At 40.8% G+C, this 19,873-nt stretch overlaps 1 protein-coding gene across 4 annotated transcripts in view; it reads right to left on the bottom strand.

Annotated features, from left to right (window-relative positions):
- rarga (retinoic acid receptor gamma a) overlaps positions 1-19,873 on the bottom strand; it is an 87,586-nt gene that overhangs the window by 20,878 nt on the left and 46,835 nt on the right. The window contains exon 1 of one of the 4 annotated variants that reach the window (XM_084721050.1): positions 10,083-10,663. The exons of the other annotated variants lie outside the window; for them this stretch is intronic. Within the exon in view, the coding sequence (XP_084577176.1) occupies positions 10,083-10,227 (145 nt within the window). The 5' untranslated portion in view covers positions 10,228-10,663. Of the gene's footprint in view, positions 1-10,082; positions 10,664-19,873 lie in introns of those variants that run through there. 4 annotated transcript variants of the gene reach the window in all.

Here is a 19,873-nt window from a genome sequence, read left to right as displayed (position 1 = left end):
ATAACAGCAGTGTGCCCTGAACTCATTCAGCATTCCTGAACGAGGCATAAATCATCCGGAGCAGCCCCTAACTCCTTCGCTGGATCGCTTCCTGTCTAACTGGATGTCTGTCTGGCTGGCTAGTTTTCTCTCAGTGTTTTCTGGCAAATGCGAGGTGCTCAACAGTGGAGCAGGAGCTGATAAATCCAGGCCCACTGACAGGATGACTACAGTCGGTTCTCGTTCAATCACAGGTCAAGCTACACTGCAGACGTGAACACACTGTATTCTCTGGGAGTGTGTAGCCACTGAGGTGCATGTGCTCTCTGTGTGTGCTCGTGAGTGTGTGTCATGAATAAAAGTGAGAATGCACTTTTTGTGTCAGATTCAGAGAAAGATGTGTACTGCAGGGGCCCACTGAAACAATGACTGTGTTTACTCACGCTTCAGTACCCTGGAAGTTGTCAGTTTTCTGCAGTAACCTGATTTCTTTGTAAGAGAGATTTAGATAGCTACATTTCTTCTCTTTTCATTTTTTTTTTAATTGCAAACCACTATTATACACACGTTAAATACTAAGTAAAAAATTGTGTTGCAAAAAAATTGCAAAATCCCCTTTTTGGTGTGTTAAAACAGAGAAATAAAACGCTACCTTTCTCCAAACACTGACCCATCTCAAACTCTCAAAAAGAGACAGAGGGGAAAACAAACATATTAAAAAACTAAAACTAAACTAAAGTAAAGTGAAATAAAATAGGGAGGGAAATACAAGAAAAGGATGGTCAATGTGCAAGAATGAGTGCATTGAGAATCATAGAAAAACTTATTAAAATGATTATGATGTGATTTTTAGGGGACATCTGTACCAAACAAAGATGTTTTCAGAAGTCTGCAGAACATGATGTGTAGACCAGGACATATCTGCAGCATGGCAACATTCAATTTAAAATTCTATTTTGACACATATCTTACCAAATACTGAGGACTGCAGCAGGCCATTTTGATAATTGGTCAGCCCTAGATAACAGAATGCAATCTTTTGTAGAACTTTTTAACCTCTTAACCTTTCTAACAAAGAAAAGACATTAAATCAGCTAGCCAGGATGTCGTAGAGGGTGGATTTGGGTTTTTCCACTGTAACAGAATACATCTATGGGCTATGAGTGTGGCAAAAGCATCAGAATCTTTCTTTGATAGCTACATTCCCACAGAAGAAATCTGATTTTGTAGCCATGTTTACATTTAACCAAGTTTATGACAGAGATTTTACATGTGCACAGGAAATGCATCACTATGAAGGCAGTGCAGTGGGATGACAGGAAAGATCATTACTGTAACTGTGCATCCTCGTATCCAAAATAAATAAATCCAGAACCTGACTAAAACAGAAACAGAAAGTAAAATAAATAAGTCTACAGCTGTACAAAGGACTACTTATAAAATTCTGACACATTCACACAGAAACAGAAAAAACTATGTGGTCTGATGGAGAGACTTGGTTCAAAAATATGACAGCAGTCTGGAGAGAAACCTTATCACTGACCAGCTGTATGTAAAGTTTTCAAGATGTGAACACATTCTCCTGTTTCCCGTCGTAATTCGTTTTGTCTTCAAGTAAGCATATAAGCAGTCAGTGACTACAGGGGAGCCAGTGAACACACCTTTCTGAGGGTGTATTGATATCTGTGTGTTATAACATACTGTCGTGTACATTTGAAAAACATGCAGAGACACTTTCCCTGTAGTGTCTATAGCTCCTGTTGAGACTATCATGAATGCATGAGGTTGGATGTTGCGATGGCGTAGTGGAAGGAAACATATGGACACTATTACATGGACACATTTTCAAGGACTATTAGTGGACATATAACAGTGGTGTGATAGGATCTGACAAATCTACTTCACATGACATTTCCATTGACCTTAGTTGACCATTGTGGTTATTGTCTACTTGTAAGCACAAGATTACAGCCATGTCATCTCTCACACACCTGTTGTCTCCCTCTGTGATAACATAAAGCATAGACACAAACAAATGCAAGTCTATACAAATAAGCCCATTGACAATTTCCATAAAAAGTGGTCATGGCAGTTGCACATATACACATTGGCAGAATTTGACTAATGTCCAAGAGAAAACAACGCCAATGGGCTTCCCTCCTCCTCCCACTCTCAGCCAGCTCCTCTTCCATCACTCTCCACCCGTGAGCCCAGATAATAGCTGTACTACACCAGTCGCCCACCACTCCCTGCCAAACTCTGTCGGCTGCGTAAACATAGCCCATTCACACACACACACACAGAGGGAGGACAGTCGGCCTCGTCTGGGTCTCTACTACTCCCGGCCTGGCTGTCCAAGCCCTCCGCTTCTCATAACAGAGAGCCCCTAGCAACGCTCGAGCCAGGCCGTCAGTCAATAACACTGCAGTAGCAAAACTGCTCTCTTCACACGCAGCTCAGACATACTCCTATATACAACATACACAAACACACATGCGTAACAGTACATCGCGTGCTGACCAGCGAAATAAACTCTCACAGGTGGATACGCGAGTGCAACACACACATATGCACACTGCCTGCCAATGGCCCACGCCTTTGTACAAGGGAAAATGTGCCTGGCAGGCAAAGAGCTGTTCTCAGTAAACAGTTACAATAGCAGCAGCCAGACATGGTGTTAGGGTGGGCAGCCACAATACCTCTGTGACCAGCAAACTATTGTGAAAGAACTTACGAAAGTCCACATTTTATACTCTGTTGCTGATACAAAGGGGCAAACTGTTGGCCCTGTTGCCTCATAATGACAGCCTGTTCTGTTATGTTGTGCTCCACTAAGGCTGGGTTACACCAACAAGGATGAATTCTTAAACCTGATTAAATCATCAACTTTTCAACTAGGTTAAAAACAATAACTATTAAATGAAACCTCACTTTAAGCCCCAGTTTACTTTTTACTCTAAACATAGGTTAAATCTAATAGTGTTCTCCCATAATTTTAGACTTAAATTTAAACTCTGATCCAGTATCAACTTTAAACTTACACTTGAGGAGGTTTAACTGAACAGCCATGTTTTTGAGATGGACTGAGAAAAATAATCCTCTGCTGAATAATCATGAGTAGGCTAAGTAGGCTAACCAACTTTCTTGCTAGTTGGCAAACAATGTAACTTTTTAAAAACATTTAGCTAGCTAGCAAACAATCTGACTTTTTGCTAACTAGCAGACACTGTAGCATTTGTTAACATTGTAGTCACCTAGCAAACAGTGTATTGCTAACATCTCTAATTACTAGCTTGGTCCTGACAGCAAGTTTATTTTTCATTGATTTATTTGTTTTAGTCAGGATAAGCAAGCATCTCCATAGTGATTAAACTCTATTTACGTCACTAAACTGACATTAGTTTTTAATTGTGCAACAGAGCTCTGCTTAATTTTAAAATTACTGAATTTATTTATTTTATAGCTAGTTTTGCTAAACTCTGATTCAAACTAATCTTAGATTAAATTAATGTTCAGTGGAGCAACTGAGTCTAAATGTCTTTGTAAAAAAAATGTCACTAAGATGGACAGAAAAAGACAAACAGGAAGTCCAAGGTGACAGATTCAGGATTCACACAGTGGTTGATGAGTTTTATTTACAGTGGTGTGACTGACGCTGCAGATGGGCTATAAACTGCTATTAGAGCAGAGCTGGATTCCAACACAGGCCTGTGGAATCCAGCCTGGCACATTGTCCGTCTCTGGATTTGACACAGCAGTCTGGGTGACCACAACACCAGCCAAACACGCACGTAAACACTACATACATTGACATATAGGAGTTCACATACAGGCTCCACACACGCAAGCAAGCACGATTTGACACTCTCATATTTATGCATAAGCAAAACCACACATGAATGTGGGGCTTGTGGAAAAAACTTAAAGCAACTGCTAGGATTGAATCTGTTTATTTATAGGCTGCACTGACTATTAATGGGCTCGGCTATTACTGCAGGGCTGAGACTGATCTGTTAGCAAGGTGGTGTGATACTGCAATACAAGTCGTCCTCCTTATGCTGGAAATGGCTTCATGCTATAAAAATGTTTTCCATGTTGTAATGTAATATAATGCCGCAAATATGAAATAACTATCATATGGGTAAAATTAACTTAAAGGTGTGTAAGATTTACAGGGAATTATTGGCAGAATATGGAAGAAATTGAATATTATATTCAAAAATTGAGAATAAGACTTGTTGTGTAGTTACACTAGAACTGTTTATATCTACAGACAGTGCAGGTCCTCCTCCACACAGTATGCCAACAACCACTGGCTCTAGATAGGGCCTTTAGCCTGTAGGAAAGTTTCAAGGCCACAGTAGGTTTTCCTACACCAGTGAACTGGCATCCCATAGGCCAAGTCAAAAAAAAAAAAGTAAATTGATTCACACTTATTTTCCTTGGAAGAGACAACAGATATGATCTTAGCATAAATGGACTTTCAGGATGTGCAGAATGCAGTAGGAACACATAGTGAACTATAAGACAACTATTAGCTGAAGAGGAGCAAAATCTGTCCAGAAATTTGGTAAATTCTAATCTCATGAAGATGTATTTGATAACAAAAGAGCCTGAAAATTGTGCAATTTATTCTGTCCGTGGTAGGAGTATTTTATGTTTATAATCTATGAATCATTCCAACATTTAAGTGTTTGCATGATGGACGAGGCTGTATGAAGATGCAACCAAAGCATTTACAACTATGACTTAACTGTCAATCTTTGCAAGTTATTTTGGTGAATAAGTTAATAAATCAGATAATTTGAAAATAAAGAATTTCAAAGAAAGATGAGTAATAGGCCTTTTAAAGTTTATTCATTTGTTCTCCTGTCATTTTGCAAAAGTGGAAGGGAAGGGTGAGACAAAGTGTTTGCAATCTGCAAGGGATTAAAGAAGAGAAAAAGTTACTCTCATACTTCAGTGTTGTGTACGTTTCACTTCGTGCTTCAAACAGCTCATTTAGCTGCATTGGCATAACTGTTTTCAGAGACAAGTGAAGGTTTTTCCGACGGGCATATCAATTACGACTCAGTGACCTTGGACCAGCTGACTACTTAAGCCCCTTTTAACTTCAGCACATTCATTTGACATTATCTTGAAAGGATCAACAAGGTTTATGTATATATAACAGCACTGACAAGTCCTCATTAGAACCACGGTATTATAAGTCTCCTTCACACACGCACGCACACACATACACACACACACACCAACCCCCTCACCAAGATACCACTATCTATTCCCAGTCCTGCCCCCTCAGGCATTCTAATCTTTTAATTGAATCTTTTGTAATTATAATGAAATAACTGCGGACTTCCATCAGGGAGAAAATGATCGGGGCCAGAATGTGCCAGCGGTCACAGGAAGCTCTTATTTCTCTGCCACTGCGGCCGAGATATACCCCCATTTCAATTAGCTCCTCAATTCACATTTGAACAGCACATTAAGGGAAAACAAAGAGGCGTGTGTGCCTGTGTGTGTGCGTGTGCGTGTGATGTATTACTCTGGCAATCTGTTACTGCCATGCCACTCTCTTGTATGTATCGCTTGCAAGCATCACAATTAATACCCAAACAGTGTTCAAAAAAAGGATCGAGCTAGCACGATGAGTGTGCTTTTGGTGAGAAAAACACACTTCCCCTTCTCCTGACCCTGGAGAACTGCTAAGCGTAATTGCCTCATTCTTCTACGCAAATGAACATTGACAGAGTGGGGATTGGTCTGCATAGGCTCTCTCTCAAATGGCTTCCCTGGCAGTTGACTAATTCAGTTCTCATTGACGTATGACTAAATCAGTGTCCATTATCCTTACGCACAGCCAGGGCAGCTCAGATGTAGTACCAGCTCCGCCGTAGGAAGGCACTTAAGAGCATTACACAAGCCGAGCTGCTTGAAAGGGTCTCCTTTTCAGCCAGTTGACAAGGCCGCCACACATGGTGTAGATCTGACATTGGCCAGGCCGTAGCCTCTGACTAACCTCTGACATTGAGGTCTCCCACTGGTGAACAAAAAAACAGGAAAACTGACCACACACTTTCAAGTCCTGGGACGGTCCTGGGCTAACGGCCAACAACAGTGACACTTATCACCACGGGAGATTTACTGCCAGGACAATGGGATATACTCATTTTGTGTGAGATTTAGAGGGGCAAACGTCTTTTATTGCACTTTCCACAGGTTATCAAAGAAATGCCACTTGTCATGATCACATCTGTCCAGCTCAAACAGATCACTATAAGCTGATTTTTTTTTTTCTTTATTTCTCATGCAGATTACCATCTAAATGCTGCAATAATTAGTTGATTAATCAATTAGTAAGCAGAAAAATTAGCAATTGTTTTCATTAATTGTTTCAGTAATTTTTCAAATTTTTTAAATAAAGGGTCTTTGGTTTTGGACTGCTGGTTGGACAGAAGAAGCAACTTGAAGATGTCACTCTGGGCTCTGCAAAATTGTAATGAGTGCTTTTCACAAGATTTTGGCTGTTTGTCAAACTACTGACCCGAGACTATTTTTTTCTTTGAGAGAAAATTACTTTCTGCCATATTCAGTGTGTCAGGAGAGCACTGTTGCAGACTTTACAATGTCATTAGCATGCAGGCTAATTCTCTTTAGCCGGAGACAGAGGTTATGGGATGTCGTACAGCACTTGAAACAAAAGAAACTAAAGCTTATACTTCACAGCTCTGCCAGGAAATTTGTGAAAATGTTGCATCCCCTTACTGGTCTACGCTGAATCGAAGCTTTAAATCTCCTCATATGAAACTCTGAGACCTTAAGTCATCATCATTATTTGTTTTAAATGCACTGCACCGATATTTTTTTTTTCATACTGAAGTCTTAAGCAACTTGAACTGCCACCCCCTTTTTTGTGTGTGGTTTAGTTTTTTGATTCTCTGTCAATCATTTATTCATTTTTGTCCTGCTGTATTTGTAAAACACAAAAATGTTATTTGCATTGTACGGTACTTATCTGAAAACCAATAAACACAATTTAAAGAGAAAAAATCACTTTCGTTTTCCTGTCATGATTTTTTGAATAAAATAGAATTATGATCGTTTTAAATTAGTCTTCAATGTTGTCATGTATGAAAATATTGTTAACAGACTGCTTGATTACTATAAGCAAATAGCATTTTTAGAGGAATGATTTGGTTGTCACTGTAACTGTGATTACTATAAGCCACTAAGATTTCTAACAACATCCATGTTTATTTGAAATCCACCTCAATGCTAACTTATTAGCCATTTTCCCATGCTGTTAAACTCTTATATAACAGACAAACACACAGATTGACCACAGTAATTCTTTGTTAAGTATCATGCCAGGGCCAGGTGACTCTCTTTACAAAACCGGTGGTTATTTTGGTACGTGTGCTCGTGTGTGTGTGCTTGTGTGTGCTCATGTGTGATTGTGGCATTAGGAGCCAGACAGGTCCCTCTGTTGTGCAGCTGGGCCGGCTTAATGAGATATCAGACTCAAACATCAATTCATCAGCCTCATTGATGAGGACAATGAGGGGCAACTGCTTCAGTAAAGAGAGGCATTATGGCTCCTCATGTGGGGATAGGGCGGCCTTGTTTACAAAGGTTATTGGGCACAGAGGGCCTGAAACAGAACACCACACCAGCCTCCACTTTGCTCTGCTCTGCTACACTCAGCTCTCCAACCCTCGGGGCAGCTTCTCGGGACTTTTTATCTCTTTGATTTTCCTGGAACAAAGAGCCAAAAGAAAAATGTACTTCTGGAATCCGGAGGCCTAATTTTTAAATGCGTGCATGTGTGTGAATGGGTTAAAAGGAGAGGCCATAGAGGCCTGATTGATTAAATAAACAAATCTCATCTTGTTATCATCAGGGCTCCCCTTAGCTAAGCAGAGCAGGCCGGGCTGGCTGGAGTCCCCCCTGGCCTCGGCCTCCACTGACAGGGCATCTGTCTTCATTAAAGCTCAGCCAGTGTGCATGACAGCCACTGAAACGCTGGTGTCTTCACGATTAATGAAGACAGATGACTCCCCCCCGAGAGGCAGTAAAAAGGAACAAAAAGCAGGAGGACGAACAAACAGAAAAATACGAAAAACAAAAAAACTCAAAAATTTTCCCCAGAAACGAGCAGAAAGTTGAGCTGTTTATCCCGCTGCTCTATCTCTTCTTGTATTCTTGATTGTTTTTCCACTGTCATATCTGGCTTCTCTCCCTGCACACCACGCACACACACCCCCACTCCTTTTCCACTCTCACACGCTCTCTCTCTCACAGCAGTAGTGGCCCCCTGGAAGTGTATGGAAATGGACCCCAGTTTTGTCTGTCCAGAGACAGGCCTGTTGTTAGAGTCAGAGCCATGTCTGAAGGCAGAGGCGGAAGGAAGGAGGGAGAAAAAATGAGAGTCTGACAGAGAAAGGAAAGCAGCTTTTTAAAGACTTGTGTATGCATTCCACATTTCTAATTTATTCATCCATTTCTCCATTAAATAATTAATCTGCTTATTAATTCATGGCTGTTTGGCTCAAGAGGAATATCATTATACAGCTAGTATCCAGGAGCGTAAACAAACCCAAACTATGAGAACTTTCAAAGGTAGAATCAGCAGGATTTGTCCATGCTGTTTGTATACACACAGAACCGCTAGTTAATTGAGAGTATCTACTATTTTGTTTGTATTCCAGTCTTTTTTTAACCATGGTTGTTGTTTTGAGCACTGTATTTCTGCAGCGGGGGTCTGAGACAAACAGCATTTCGATCCTATGTGTCCTGAAAATATGCTGGAATTGACAGTAACATTGACTTTGATTATTGAGTCTCATTCCAAAGGCATGAAATACAGATGTTTTAGGTTGGTAAAGCATCCCAAACATGGCAAAATAATGAGAAAATACAACAATGCAGGCACAGAGCAGATGATAATTAAAAGGGATTATGATTATATGAGTCTCTACATTGTTTTTCTAGGAAAATGTTGCACATTATGCCTTTGACATCATTAATATTAAAGCTACTGCAGGTAACTTTCATATAGTATTGATTTTGGAGACCCCTGTGGACAAGGGTGATAGTGTTCCCACCATAATAACTACAAAATATAATGTTAAAAAAAAAGATTATCTCAAGAAAAAGCTCATCCTGCTTCTTTTTAACTGGCTGAAATACTACTCACTGTAACCTTCGCACAGGAAAATGCAAACACAGGCTTGTTCCATTAAGAATAATCATATAGACATTGCCAATCTTCAAACCGATGGTTTGTTTATGTAGGCGAGATAGAGGCATCAGTAATAAGTTTCATAACCAGTTAAAAACTCCTTGTAGTAGCTTCAATTCATGGCTCAGAATATCATTATTCATCTAGCATCCAGGAGCGTAAACAAACCACTGAACTATGACAACTGTTAACATCTGTAATATTAAACAGGTCAGACTCAGGATAAATTCATCAGAAATGAAACCTCTAGTGCCAAACCCACACCATGAATGGAAGATAAACAAAATGTGCGTATGTGTATCCAAGGTGTTGGTGATGTCTCTTCCTGTCACCTACCGACTCTTTTCCTCTTTCTTTCATCTGTGCACACTCATAGTTTTGTTTTTAGTACACAGCACCTAGCAAGGTCAAACCTCAGGTGGCTCACATTGTCACTGAAACTGGACTCCATGGGCTCAGAAACACAAATGGACACACAAGTACACAAACACACACACACACACAGTGCATATCATATCATAGCAGAGAGTTTCTTTCAGATGGCTGAGCAGCTCAAACTGGCTGTAGGCTGTGACAAGGGGGGAAGAGGAGAGGGAGAGGAGAGGGAGAGGAGAGGAGAGCAGAGCAGAGGAGGAGAGGGGAGAAGACAAAGCAGAAGACGAAGAAGAAGAAGAGGACAGGAGAGGAAGAGGAGACTGTCCCAGTCTTTTCCTGTGCAGCCCCTGACAGCAGCCCCCTTGGACGAGCCCTGAGGGGTAAGCAACCCAGCAATAAGAGACAGAGAGAGGAGGGAGGGAGGGGGTGAGACGGAGGGGAAGACATGATTGTGTCATACAAGAAATCCAAACAGGATGCCACTTACACTGAACGCTGGCACTGCCCGTCCAAGCGAAGGGGTCCAGCCCCGCAAAGAAGGGGCTCGCCTTCCGCAGCATGCACGTACCACGGCTCGTGACATCATAGAGCTGACGGGGGCCCATTCCCAGAGCCTCCATGCAGTCGAACATGGCACCCCCCCCGCCCTTGGCAAAAATCTCTACGAGCCCTCAGTCCTGCACTGCCTGCGTCCTGTCCTGCTCCAACCGTTTGCTCACGTCACTCGCTGAGGCAATGACAACAACAAACTGCAGCAACAGCTAGCTGGATCTGGTACCTTCCCTTCCCTTCACTTATCTTTTGCTGTCACTCTCTCCTTTTCCTCTCCGATGCTGGAGTTTCCCTCTTTCCCTCTCAGCTGGAATGCAGATCTGGTTCCTGCCTGGCTGAGCTGAGCTGAGCTGAGCTGAGCGTGACTCTGAGTCTCTCTACACTCTCCCCCTGCCTGCCCTTGGGTGAGCTGCTCCCTGTCTGCTGTAACAGACCTAAATAACAGCCTCTCACAGCTCTCGCTGAGCCCCAGACACGGCGGAGCAAACCAACTGCCTCGGCATGACGCTCTGAGAGGGGGTGGAGAGTGAGAATGCCAGAGAGGGGAGGGATAGACAGAGGGACCCAGGAGGAGGAGGAGGAGGAGGGAGGGGGAGGAGGAGGAGGGAGTGGGGGCTGGCCAGCACTGGTGGAGGAAGAACTGATCTGGTTAGAGGACAAAACTCTCTTCCCATTCTTCTCTTGTTTTTGCTGCTTTTGTGTTTCATATTTCAGGTCCAAATGCAAACAAACACTCCCCTCCCTCCCTTCCCTTCGTGTCCCATTCAGATCTGGTTTTTCTCTGTCTGTCTTTACATCGCACCTCCCCCCCAGTTCCCCTGCAGTAAATATGAGCCCCTTCCCCTCCCTTCCCTGAGCCCCCGTCTCTAATCATAACCATATTAAAGTCCAGCCACTGGCCGGGTGAGTATGTGTGTGTGAGAAAGAGAGCCAGAGAAAGAACATTGTGCTGTGGTTGAACCCAGAAACCAGATGCCAGGGTAAATCCCTCCCTCCTCTCTCTGTCTCTCTGTCTGTCTGTTTGAGGGAACAGAGGATGGGCAGTTCTTTCCCTCTGGAAGTGCTTTAACAGTGATGAATGAGGGGCTGCCTTGCTCAATCCCCGCAGTGCATTTACACAGACAAATACCCCCCAATATACAAACACACCATGTGCTGGACACACTTCTCACAGGTTCACTTGACCTTGTTTGTGATTTATCTCCGAGCAACTGTCGCAAAGAAAGAAGTGAGGATACAGATGTGACGTGGTTGTGCATGTGTGGGAAAAAAAATCTGCCTTCCACTTTTAGTCTCCTTCAACACAGGCTGTTCTGTGTGCTGCTAAAACAATTCAATTTAAAACATGGCAGTGCCCTCACAGTGACGGTAAATCAAAGGAAATCAATAGGCGGTCTGTGGTCAATAAAAAAAGCCTGTCACTGGTCCTAACTGTTGCTCAGCAGACGAATAGACTCTGGCTGGGCTAAAGCAAACAGCCTGATACAATGGGAGATATATGATAATAGAATGGCTTTAGTCTGTGTGCCCCGCACATTCATCTCCCCCCCTGTCAGACCAGTACAAGTGGTACGGCCCAGCAGGCAAAAAAGACAACATTTCCTGTCAATCTGTGCTGCTGGCTACGCTCTCCATAAACACACAGTGCCCTCCCTCCTCCCTCACTCCACCCTCCCTCCTCCTCTTCTGTCTAACACTTCACTCTTTTCCTGTCTCATGAAACAAACCATGCTTTGACATTTTTGGGGCCGTTTTGACTGATTTCAATTAAAATGTTTATTAACCTAAAAGCTCTTCCTTCAGTTGAGGCTTTTTGTTTATTTTTTTCAGCTGGCACACTCATGCAAGTCACAGACACACACACACATCTGGTCTCCTTGCATATAGTGTTGTAAAAAGTACCTGAAAGTCATGTTTGAGTAAAAGTAATGATGTCATGCTAAACTATTACTTTAGTAAAAGTAACAGCCACCCAGACAAATGGTATTGTAAAAGTAAAAGAGTAAAAGTGTGATATTTTATGTACTAAATTATCAAAAGTAGGGGAGAGCAGGGTATCTTGGCACAGGGTAAACTGTCATATGGGTTATATCGCCCACACCAGAGGGCGATAGAGGGAACAGGAAAAAAAACCCCACTGGTCTGAAGTAATTTTGCTCTTGACATGAAGCATATGTCATTTTAATCTGAGGTGAATCTTCATAATATACCATAAAGATAAAAAATAAACTAAACTGCACTATTTATGCAATATAACTTTTATAGTAAGTATGTTTAATTTTTTTCCACAGAGAGGAAAAGTGTATTTTGATATGTAAACCAAAGTCCTGTACTATAGCTATCTATAGCTGAAAAATATTAATAATATTTAAAAACATATTTAAATAAGTCAGGATTTAACTGCAAACTGCATGAGTGTATAAAGCATCTATATGTTCATATTTGTTGAAAAATGTAACGTGACAACTTACCCAGTCATGGGGCAAATTGCTACAAATGTATTCTTAGCCACTTATAATTCTATAGCAAAGTGAGAAGTAAAAATCTAATAATTATACATTTGTACACAATCATTTATTATTTAAAGGGAAGTTCACCCAAAATCAACGATACATTTTCCTCTTACATGTAGTGCTATTTATAAATCTGGACTGTTATGGTGTGAGATGCCAAGTTTTGCAGATATCGGCTGAAGAGATGTCTCCCTTCTCCTCACTGTAATGGGTCTAAATGGCTCTCTGCTTGTGGTGCTGAAAACGCCAAGAAAGTACATTTAAAACATTTAACACCAGCGTCTCTTTCCAGAAATCATGACTCACTTACTCAAGATAATGCAAAAAATAAAATAGTTCCTACATGAAACTATTTAAAATAAGGTCTGTGGATTATCTTGAATTACCAAGTCAACATTTCTGAAAAGAGAAACTGGTTCCCTGGTGTTTTTTCCAATGTATTTTTGTCATTTTGGGTGAACTGTCACTTTAATTTAATATGGAAAATGAGTGGCTATGATGTCATGAAAATAAAGTGAAAGTTGAAAAGTGTGAATTGTCTCATGAAATGCACTTTTGTATCAAATGTACAAGTTAAAGTAAATTCTACATATATGTACATGTATATATTATATACATACTTACGTGTATGCAGGAGCACTTAATCTTTAATACAGATTATCAGAAACATTCAAAACCAACACAGTTGGAGATAATAATCTGAAAAGTAACTAGTAGCTAAAAATACAATATTTGATTTGAAATGTAGTGGAGTAGACGTATAACAATGTATAAAACAGACCTAGTCAAATTAAGTACAAGTGCAATGAATTTGTACTTAAGTACAGTACTTGAGTAAATGTACTGATTTATATGACACCCCTCTTTGCATATACTCACTCACTCACACAAACACACACACACACACACACACACACACACACACACACACAGACACACACACACACACACACATTTAACGGCTCTTTTGTTGCATCAAACGGTAAACAACATCAGTAGTTTTTATGTTTCTTCATACAGCTGTCTGTCGGGTCATAAAGAGGAAGCTTTATGACAGCAAGAATAGAACAGTGAGGCCAGATAACAAACTGTTATCTATCAAAGATGATTCTGCTAACAGCTTGTTGTTAAAAATGACACTTTCTCTCTTTTTCTAACTCTAACCCACCCACTTTTACACAATAACTCAAAAAAAAAAAAAAAAAAAAAAAAAAAAAGATCTGGATTCATTTCAGATTAAATCATCACTGCCCCGAGTCACATTTTTGTGATCCACAGAAAATTCTTCTCACACTCGTCTTTCGTCTCCTTCCTGTCGTTTTTTTTTTTTTTTCTAGTTTCAAACAGTATCCTGGAAACTAAAAACTGGCTAATCCCCCTGGTGTTCAAATGTTCTATGTAACATCAGTGTTTCTTTGCCAGGGCTGCTCTCTGGACCACAATCGATTTATAATATCATGTGCTCACACTCGAAGCTCTTTTGTTTTTGGAGATTTATGGCCCTTATCCGACTCTCTCCTGGTTTTGACATTTCTTTTTACTGTGTTTGAGACGATAATTCAGACCACTAACCCCAGGTTCTGCACTTATTGGCACTCAGCGCTGTGAGTTGAGAGCCTTCCAGCGCCTTCAGAGGGGTTTGCGGAGTGAGTTTAGACATCTAATCTACACATACACTCCATACTGCTGCTGACCCAGGCCGTTCCCTGCCTTCCCCTCCTTCCCCTCTCCCTCCTCCCCTTCCTTCCCCAGCCAGAGAGGTTGAACTCTAGAAGAAACCCCCACTGGGCCACTAACTTTCCCCCCAAACTTATCCTGCCCTCCCTCCTTTTCTCCCTCACTCTCTGGCTCACAAGTCTCTCCATCGCTCTCCTTAATTCTTTTTTTCTCCCCCCGCCTCTGTTTCTGCAAATACTCTCCCCATTTCATCAAGTTCCCTATGGCCATTTTTTTCCCCGACTGCATGATTTGTTTTAGTTGACAAAGTTCTCTGCTTTTGTTTCTGGTTTTGGAGATATTTCATTTTCAGTGGCTGCCAACTCACTGGCCATTTTGTGCGATTGCTGCTTTCAATCATGTTTAATTGCACTGATTAGACCAGACTTTTATACATAATAAATAATAAATAAATACATAATATGTTAGGCTGAATTGCACCAACAAGGATTAATTTTCAAAGCCAAATTAAATTATGGTTTAACTTTAATTTATGTTGCCAGAAACATAAACTAGCTTAAAATGAAAAAAAGATTAAATTCAAATCTTACTTTAATCCTCAGTTAAGTTTTTGCTATAAATCTAGATAAAATTTAATTTAGTTGCACCCAAACTTTTAACACCAATTTAAACTGTGATCCAGTATTAATTTTAAATGTACACTGGAGGAGGATTGACTGGCTGCCTTCCAAGATGGATTGAGCAAAAAACTCAAGTTCCTCAAAGAAGGTTCCTCATCGACAGACTCAGCCCAACTGAGTTTTATGACTCCTTTTTTCACTCTAGTTGATCCATTACAACATCTAACCATTGTCTTCCAGGCAGTCTGTTTCCATACTGTGATGGGGGTTTTTTTATCCATTTTTAAACCCACAATCCTTTGGCCAACTTGTTCCATTAATTTGGTCAACAGGTTTTTGTCAAAGGAGGAGAAATTAGAACTTCTCTACTGAGCCATCACGAGTAGGCTAACTAGCGTTTCAGCTAGCTAGTGAACAATGTTAAGTTTTGTAAACTTTTTATGTTAGCTAGCAAAGAATATAACATTTTTTAGGGAATACAGGGTATACAAAAGTTCCCCCCCTCTTTTATACTTATTTATTTACTTATATTAATTGGGGTAAGCAAACATCTCCTGATACAACTCTATTTGATTCTGGTTTACATCAATAAACTTTGATTTTTTAATTGCGTAAAAGACCTCTGCCTAAATTTAAACCTGGATTTTCTCCTTTTAAACCTAGTTTTGCTGAACACTGATTAGAACTAATCTTAGATTACATTAATTTTTGTTGTTGCGACCCAGTCTAAATGTTTCTATTGTGATAAGATTTTATTTCATCTCCTTATCTGTACAGTAGCACAGGCAAGCTCACTCGGTCAGCTGGTCCCAGTCTGCTTATAGCTCCACGTGGGCCATAGCCCAGGAAAATCAGGCTTTACTACTGTCTGACACTGTGATGCCGATTACAGATAAGACGTATACAACACATTGTTGCCACTTCCTCTGTATACAGTCATTCAGGTCCCAGCCAAGCAGTCAACAACACAGTGGTGTGTGAGGCAATAAAGACAGCTTGTTTTTAAATGCCTGTGCGCTAAACGCAGCATGGTGATTTTGAAAGGAATGTAGAGCTTTTCCATTGCTGATGTGAGCATGTGCGCAGTGTGTGGACGTGCTGAAACAGATTGCCGGTGATGATAGAGACACTGAACACCAGTGTAGAGCGCCCTCCCACTACAGCCAGATTCAGGTTACTCAGAACTACACACACAGAAACTAAGAGATCAGATACAAGTTGTTTTTTAAAAGTGAAGTAGCTTAATGAAGGAGCGCCAAGCAACTGAAAGCATTTTCTATCATCTGAATTTACGATTTCATTAAAAAAGCAATATCTTATGTAAGTGATGCAATGTTATTTGTTTGTCAGTGAAAACAGAGCGCAATCCTTGCGTTCCTACTCATCACATCCATCAACTGCTCCACCAGCCGCAGGTTTTTACACATGTTCAGTTCTGACAAGACATGTAATCTTATCCACTCATCTACCTCACTCTCTCTCACAATATATCTCTAGAAGATACCTGATGTGTCACCGCGAACGGACGTGGGGAAAGTGAGGCATGACTTATGAGAGAGCGGTGGCCATGTTAGCCTCTGTTCACATGCTCGTCCCACCAAAGTCCTAACAGAGCTACTTTTCAGAGCGCTATCAGTCTTGGCCATCTTTCAGCACAGTCTGTCTTGCTCTTTATCTGTTTCTCTGCCTCTATCTGCACTGTCATGACATTTTACTACCCGTGTTTTGCGGGAAAAAAAAAGAAAGATCTTTTAGTTGTGCAGCCAAAAATACGAACCCCCCGTCTTGCTCTCATTGGGCCCGCCCTGTGCCTGTGTGCCCTCCCACGCCTTTGGTCGACCCATCCCTTCTTTCTCGCCATTGCGCGCTCTTCATCTTGCACGTGCCCACAAAGGCCCATCTGAAAATAGACCCCTCCCATTTTTAATAGTAGCCTCTTTATCTTCATCTGTCATCATGTCAGAGCTGTAGTACACTCTGTGGCCTCTCCCTTACCAGCAACCTTTGCTGACTTTCCACACACGCAGGCATGCAAGCACACACACGCACACTTAATACACAAACACACGCAAAAGTTTCAGAAAGTTTCCAGCACTTAGGGCAAATTGGCTCCAACTTGCACAGAGGGATAACGAGAGGAAATCCAAGGTAAAGGCTGAGAAGAAAGAGAGAAAAGAGCAAGGGGAACTCAGGAGTGCATAAGCCGACAGGGTTTAGGTGGAGATCATCGGAGGAGCAGATATTCCACTCAGTTTCACAAAAACGTCTTCAACTGAGGTGCTTAAATTGACTGGAAAAACAAAGTGGGCCTTTTTTGTCTTTTTTCCCCTCTCATCTATTGAATTATAGCCAGCATGGGTTTGAAAAATAAAAAAAAAAAGCAATGAGAGGGGAATTGATTTCCAAAAAGAGAGCAGAGAGCTGTCATCTTGAGGCTAGTGGTCGCCTAGGGAGATGAAAGCAGGGATGTCAGACGATGCAGAGCTGTTTATTAAAACAGAGGAGCCTCCAGTCTCACTGATAGATCAAGGACACAGCCAACACAGCGCTACACATGCTGTCATCACACACAAGTACACACAAATGGTCCAGTCTGAGCATTGCTAATGTGCTATGTAGATCATGGTCACAGGAGCAGAGGTGCCAGCAACCAGATGGCTGTATAATGCTGCTTTTCTCTGATGACATTTCGGACACTCATAACCGTGAATGCTGAGGTTAAAACAAACACACATAACATTAATTTAGTGTGATAATATATATATAGTATATTATGTACATTAAGTTTCCCTGTGCTCCTTTAACCATACTGTTTGGGGTGTGTAGTAGCCAATAACGTAATTACAACCATTGATGTAATAGCTGCCATGTTTGAGCCAGGTAGTAATAAATAGGTATGAAGTTCATACCATCTCTCAATCCACACTGCTGTTCAGGAAACTACGTCTATAATTTTGGAAATCTGATAAGTTCCCACTGTTTGTGTGGCTGAAAGAATTAGGAAATGTGTTACATTTAGAGATGTCAAACAGAGAGGTTTCTTTTTCACAAGTCAGACAACCTGTCATTAGCCTCATTGAGAAATCAGAGTGAGTAGTTACTGGTCTAACAGGTTAACTGCGTCTTATGTAAATCCATTGTTAGCTGTGTGCTAAATTATTATATAATTTTACTTTTAGTGTTTCTGCTAATGTCTTTTCTCTGTTGTTGTTTTTCCTGCACATTTCATATTTGTGTGAATGTTCTCCTGTATTTCTACACTGCTGTCCAAAATCAATAAAGAGAGTTTATCATAACTTATCTTATCTTAGAAAAAGTTCTGGCTGTGTTTATTTATTCTGTTATACTCCTGTAAGAAATGATCCAGAATTGATATGGTTTTGATAAGGTTCAGACAACATGACAGATGCCACTCTTGTTAAGAAAGAAATACAAAATTAGCAGGTAATCATGCAGAATCAGAGATCAGGGATGATAGTATCGACATGTATCAATCTACACCTCATACATAATTACAATTCCCTTTCACTGCTCTATTTCAGTTTTTTAAAGGATTATAATCCATAGTGAAATTATAAACCATAGATGCACTGGCTGCCCACAATCTTAAGAGGCTATTATTAATCTCAAATATACACTAATTTGCCAGTTTATTAAGTAAACCTATTAAAAATAAAGCAGTTTAATGTAACAATCCTGCAATAAATTCCATTTTCACAATGCTTAACTTTTATTTTAATTGTTTTAGAGAGATTTTGGAGGTTCTAATTTAGAGTGCTTTTGAACTATACTGTGTTATACTAAGAGGTATACTGAGAGGTGTATTTAGTCTACCCTGATTTACATAAACAGGATGGACAAAATATTAGAAACATCTCTCTATTTAATACAATACAGTTTAACAGCATGATGAACTACAACCTCCAAAATGAACATGAAGGGAATAAGCATGTCTTTCAAATTACTTAATTTAAAATTAAATGTTATACCCCTCATGAACGTAGGATTTATTGCAGGGTTGTTGTATTCAACTGCATTCGCTTTGTTTAGGTGTACCTAATAAACTGGCAGATGAGTGTATTTCTCTCATTCCTGAAGCTATCCTGAAATTCTTTGAAATCCTCACTTATAACATTTTCACCCCAAGCTCAGGCCATTTTCCTAGTTGTGCCAATAAATCTAGCAGCGATCAGTAAATGACAAGATTGAGCTCAAAGATGGATTGGTTTTGGATTGAACTTTCAGGTGTCTCCAGGAGCCTTTCAAAAATAAAGGTGACACTACAATTTGTAAGATGCACACAGGAAGAGAAGAAAAAAACAGTGTTTTGTCTTTGTCTGTCTGTAGGGAAGCTTGTGCCTGTGAGGAAGTGCGAGGTGGTGGGGCTGAGTTCATCATTTTCATATCCATACATAGCTCCCTTTCTCTTTCGTCTCCCCCCTCCCTCCCTCCACTCAAATATACAGTATACCCACATAAGCACGCACATATGCACCCAGACAAATCCAGACTTTCACAGCCAGCCACGTACCCACCAACCAACGGCCATCTATGCTGGGCTGAAACCCAGCACTTCAACCTTTATGAAAATAAATAAAGTGGCATAATGTGCTGTTTGTGCTCTGCTTCGCATGCAGCGGAGAGCAAAGGCTTCAGCTAGTCGACATCGTTCCCTGCTGCTGTCCCTCTCCTCCATTTAAAGGTTCGCTTTTACATTCCCTCTCATACCACATTTCCCACCAAAATGGCTCCTTTACGCAACTCCCCGAGCTCCCTAAGCCAACATGACCTCCTTGTGTGTGTGTATGTGTGTAAGCGTGTGTGTGTGTGTGTGTGTGTGTGTGTGTGTGTGTGTTTAAGAATGCAATGAGTGTTTTTAATTATGTCACTCTGCATGAGGATATTTTTTTCTGCTG

The sequence above is a fragment of the Lutjanus erythropterus genome, chromosome 6 (assembly GCF_056507025.1).
Source record: "Lutjanus erythropterus isolate fLutEry1 chromosome 6, fLutEry1.hap2, whole genome shotgun sequence".
NCBI classification, from domain to species: domain Eukaryota; kingdom Metazoa; phylum Chordata; class Actinopteri; order Lutjaniformes; family Lutjanidae; genus Lutjanus; species Lutjanus erythropterus.
The sequence above is the reverse complement of the archived record's forward strand: the minus strand, read 5'-3'. Positions and strand labels throughout refer to the sequence as shown.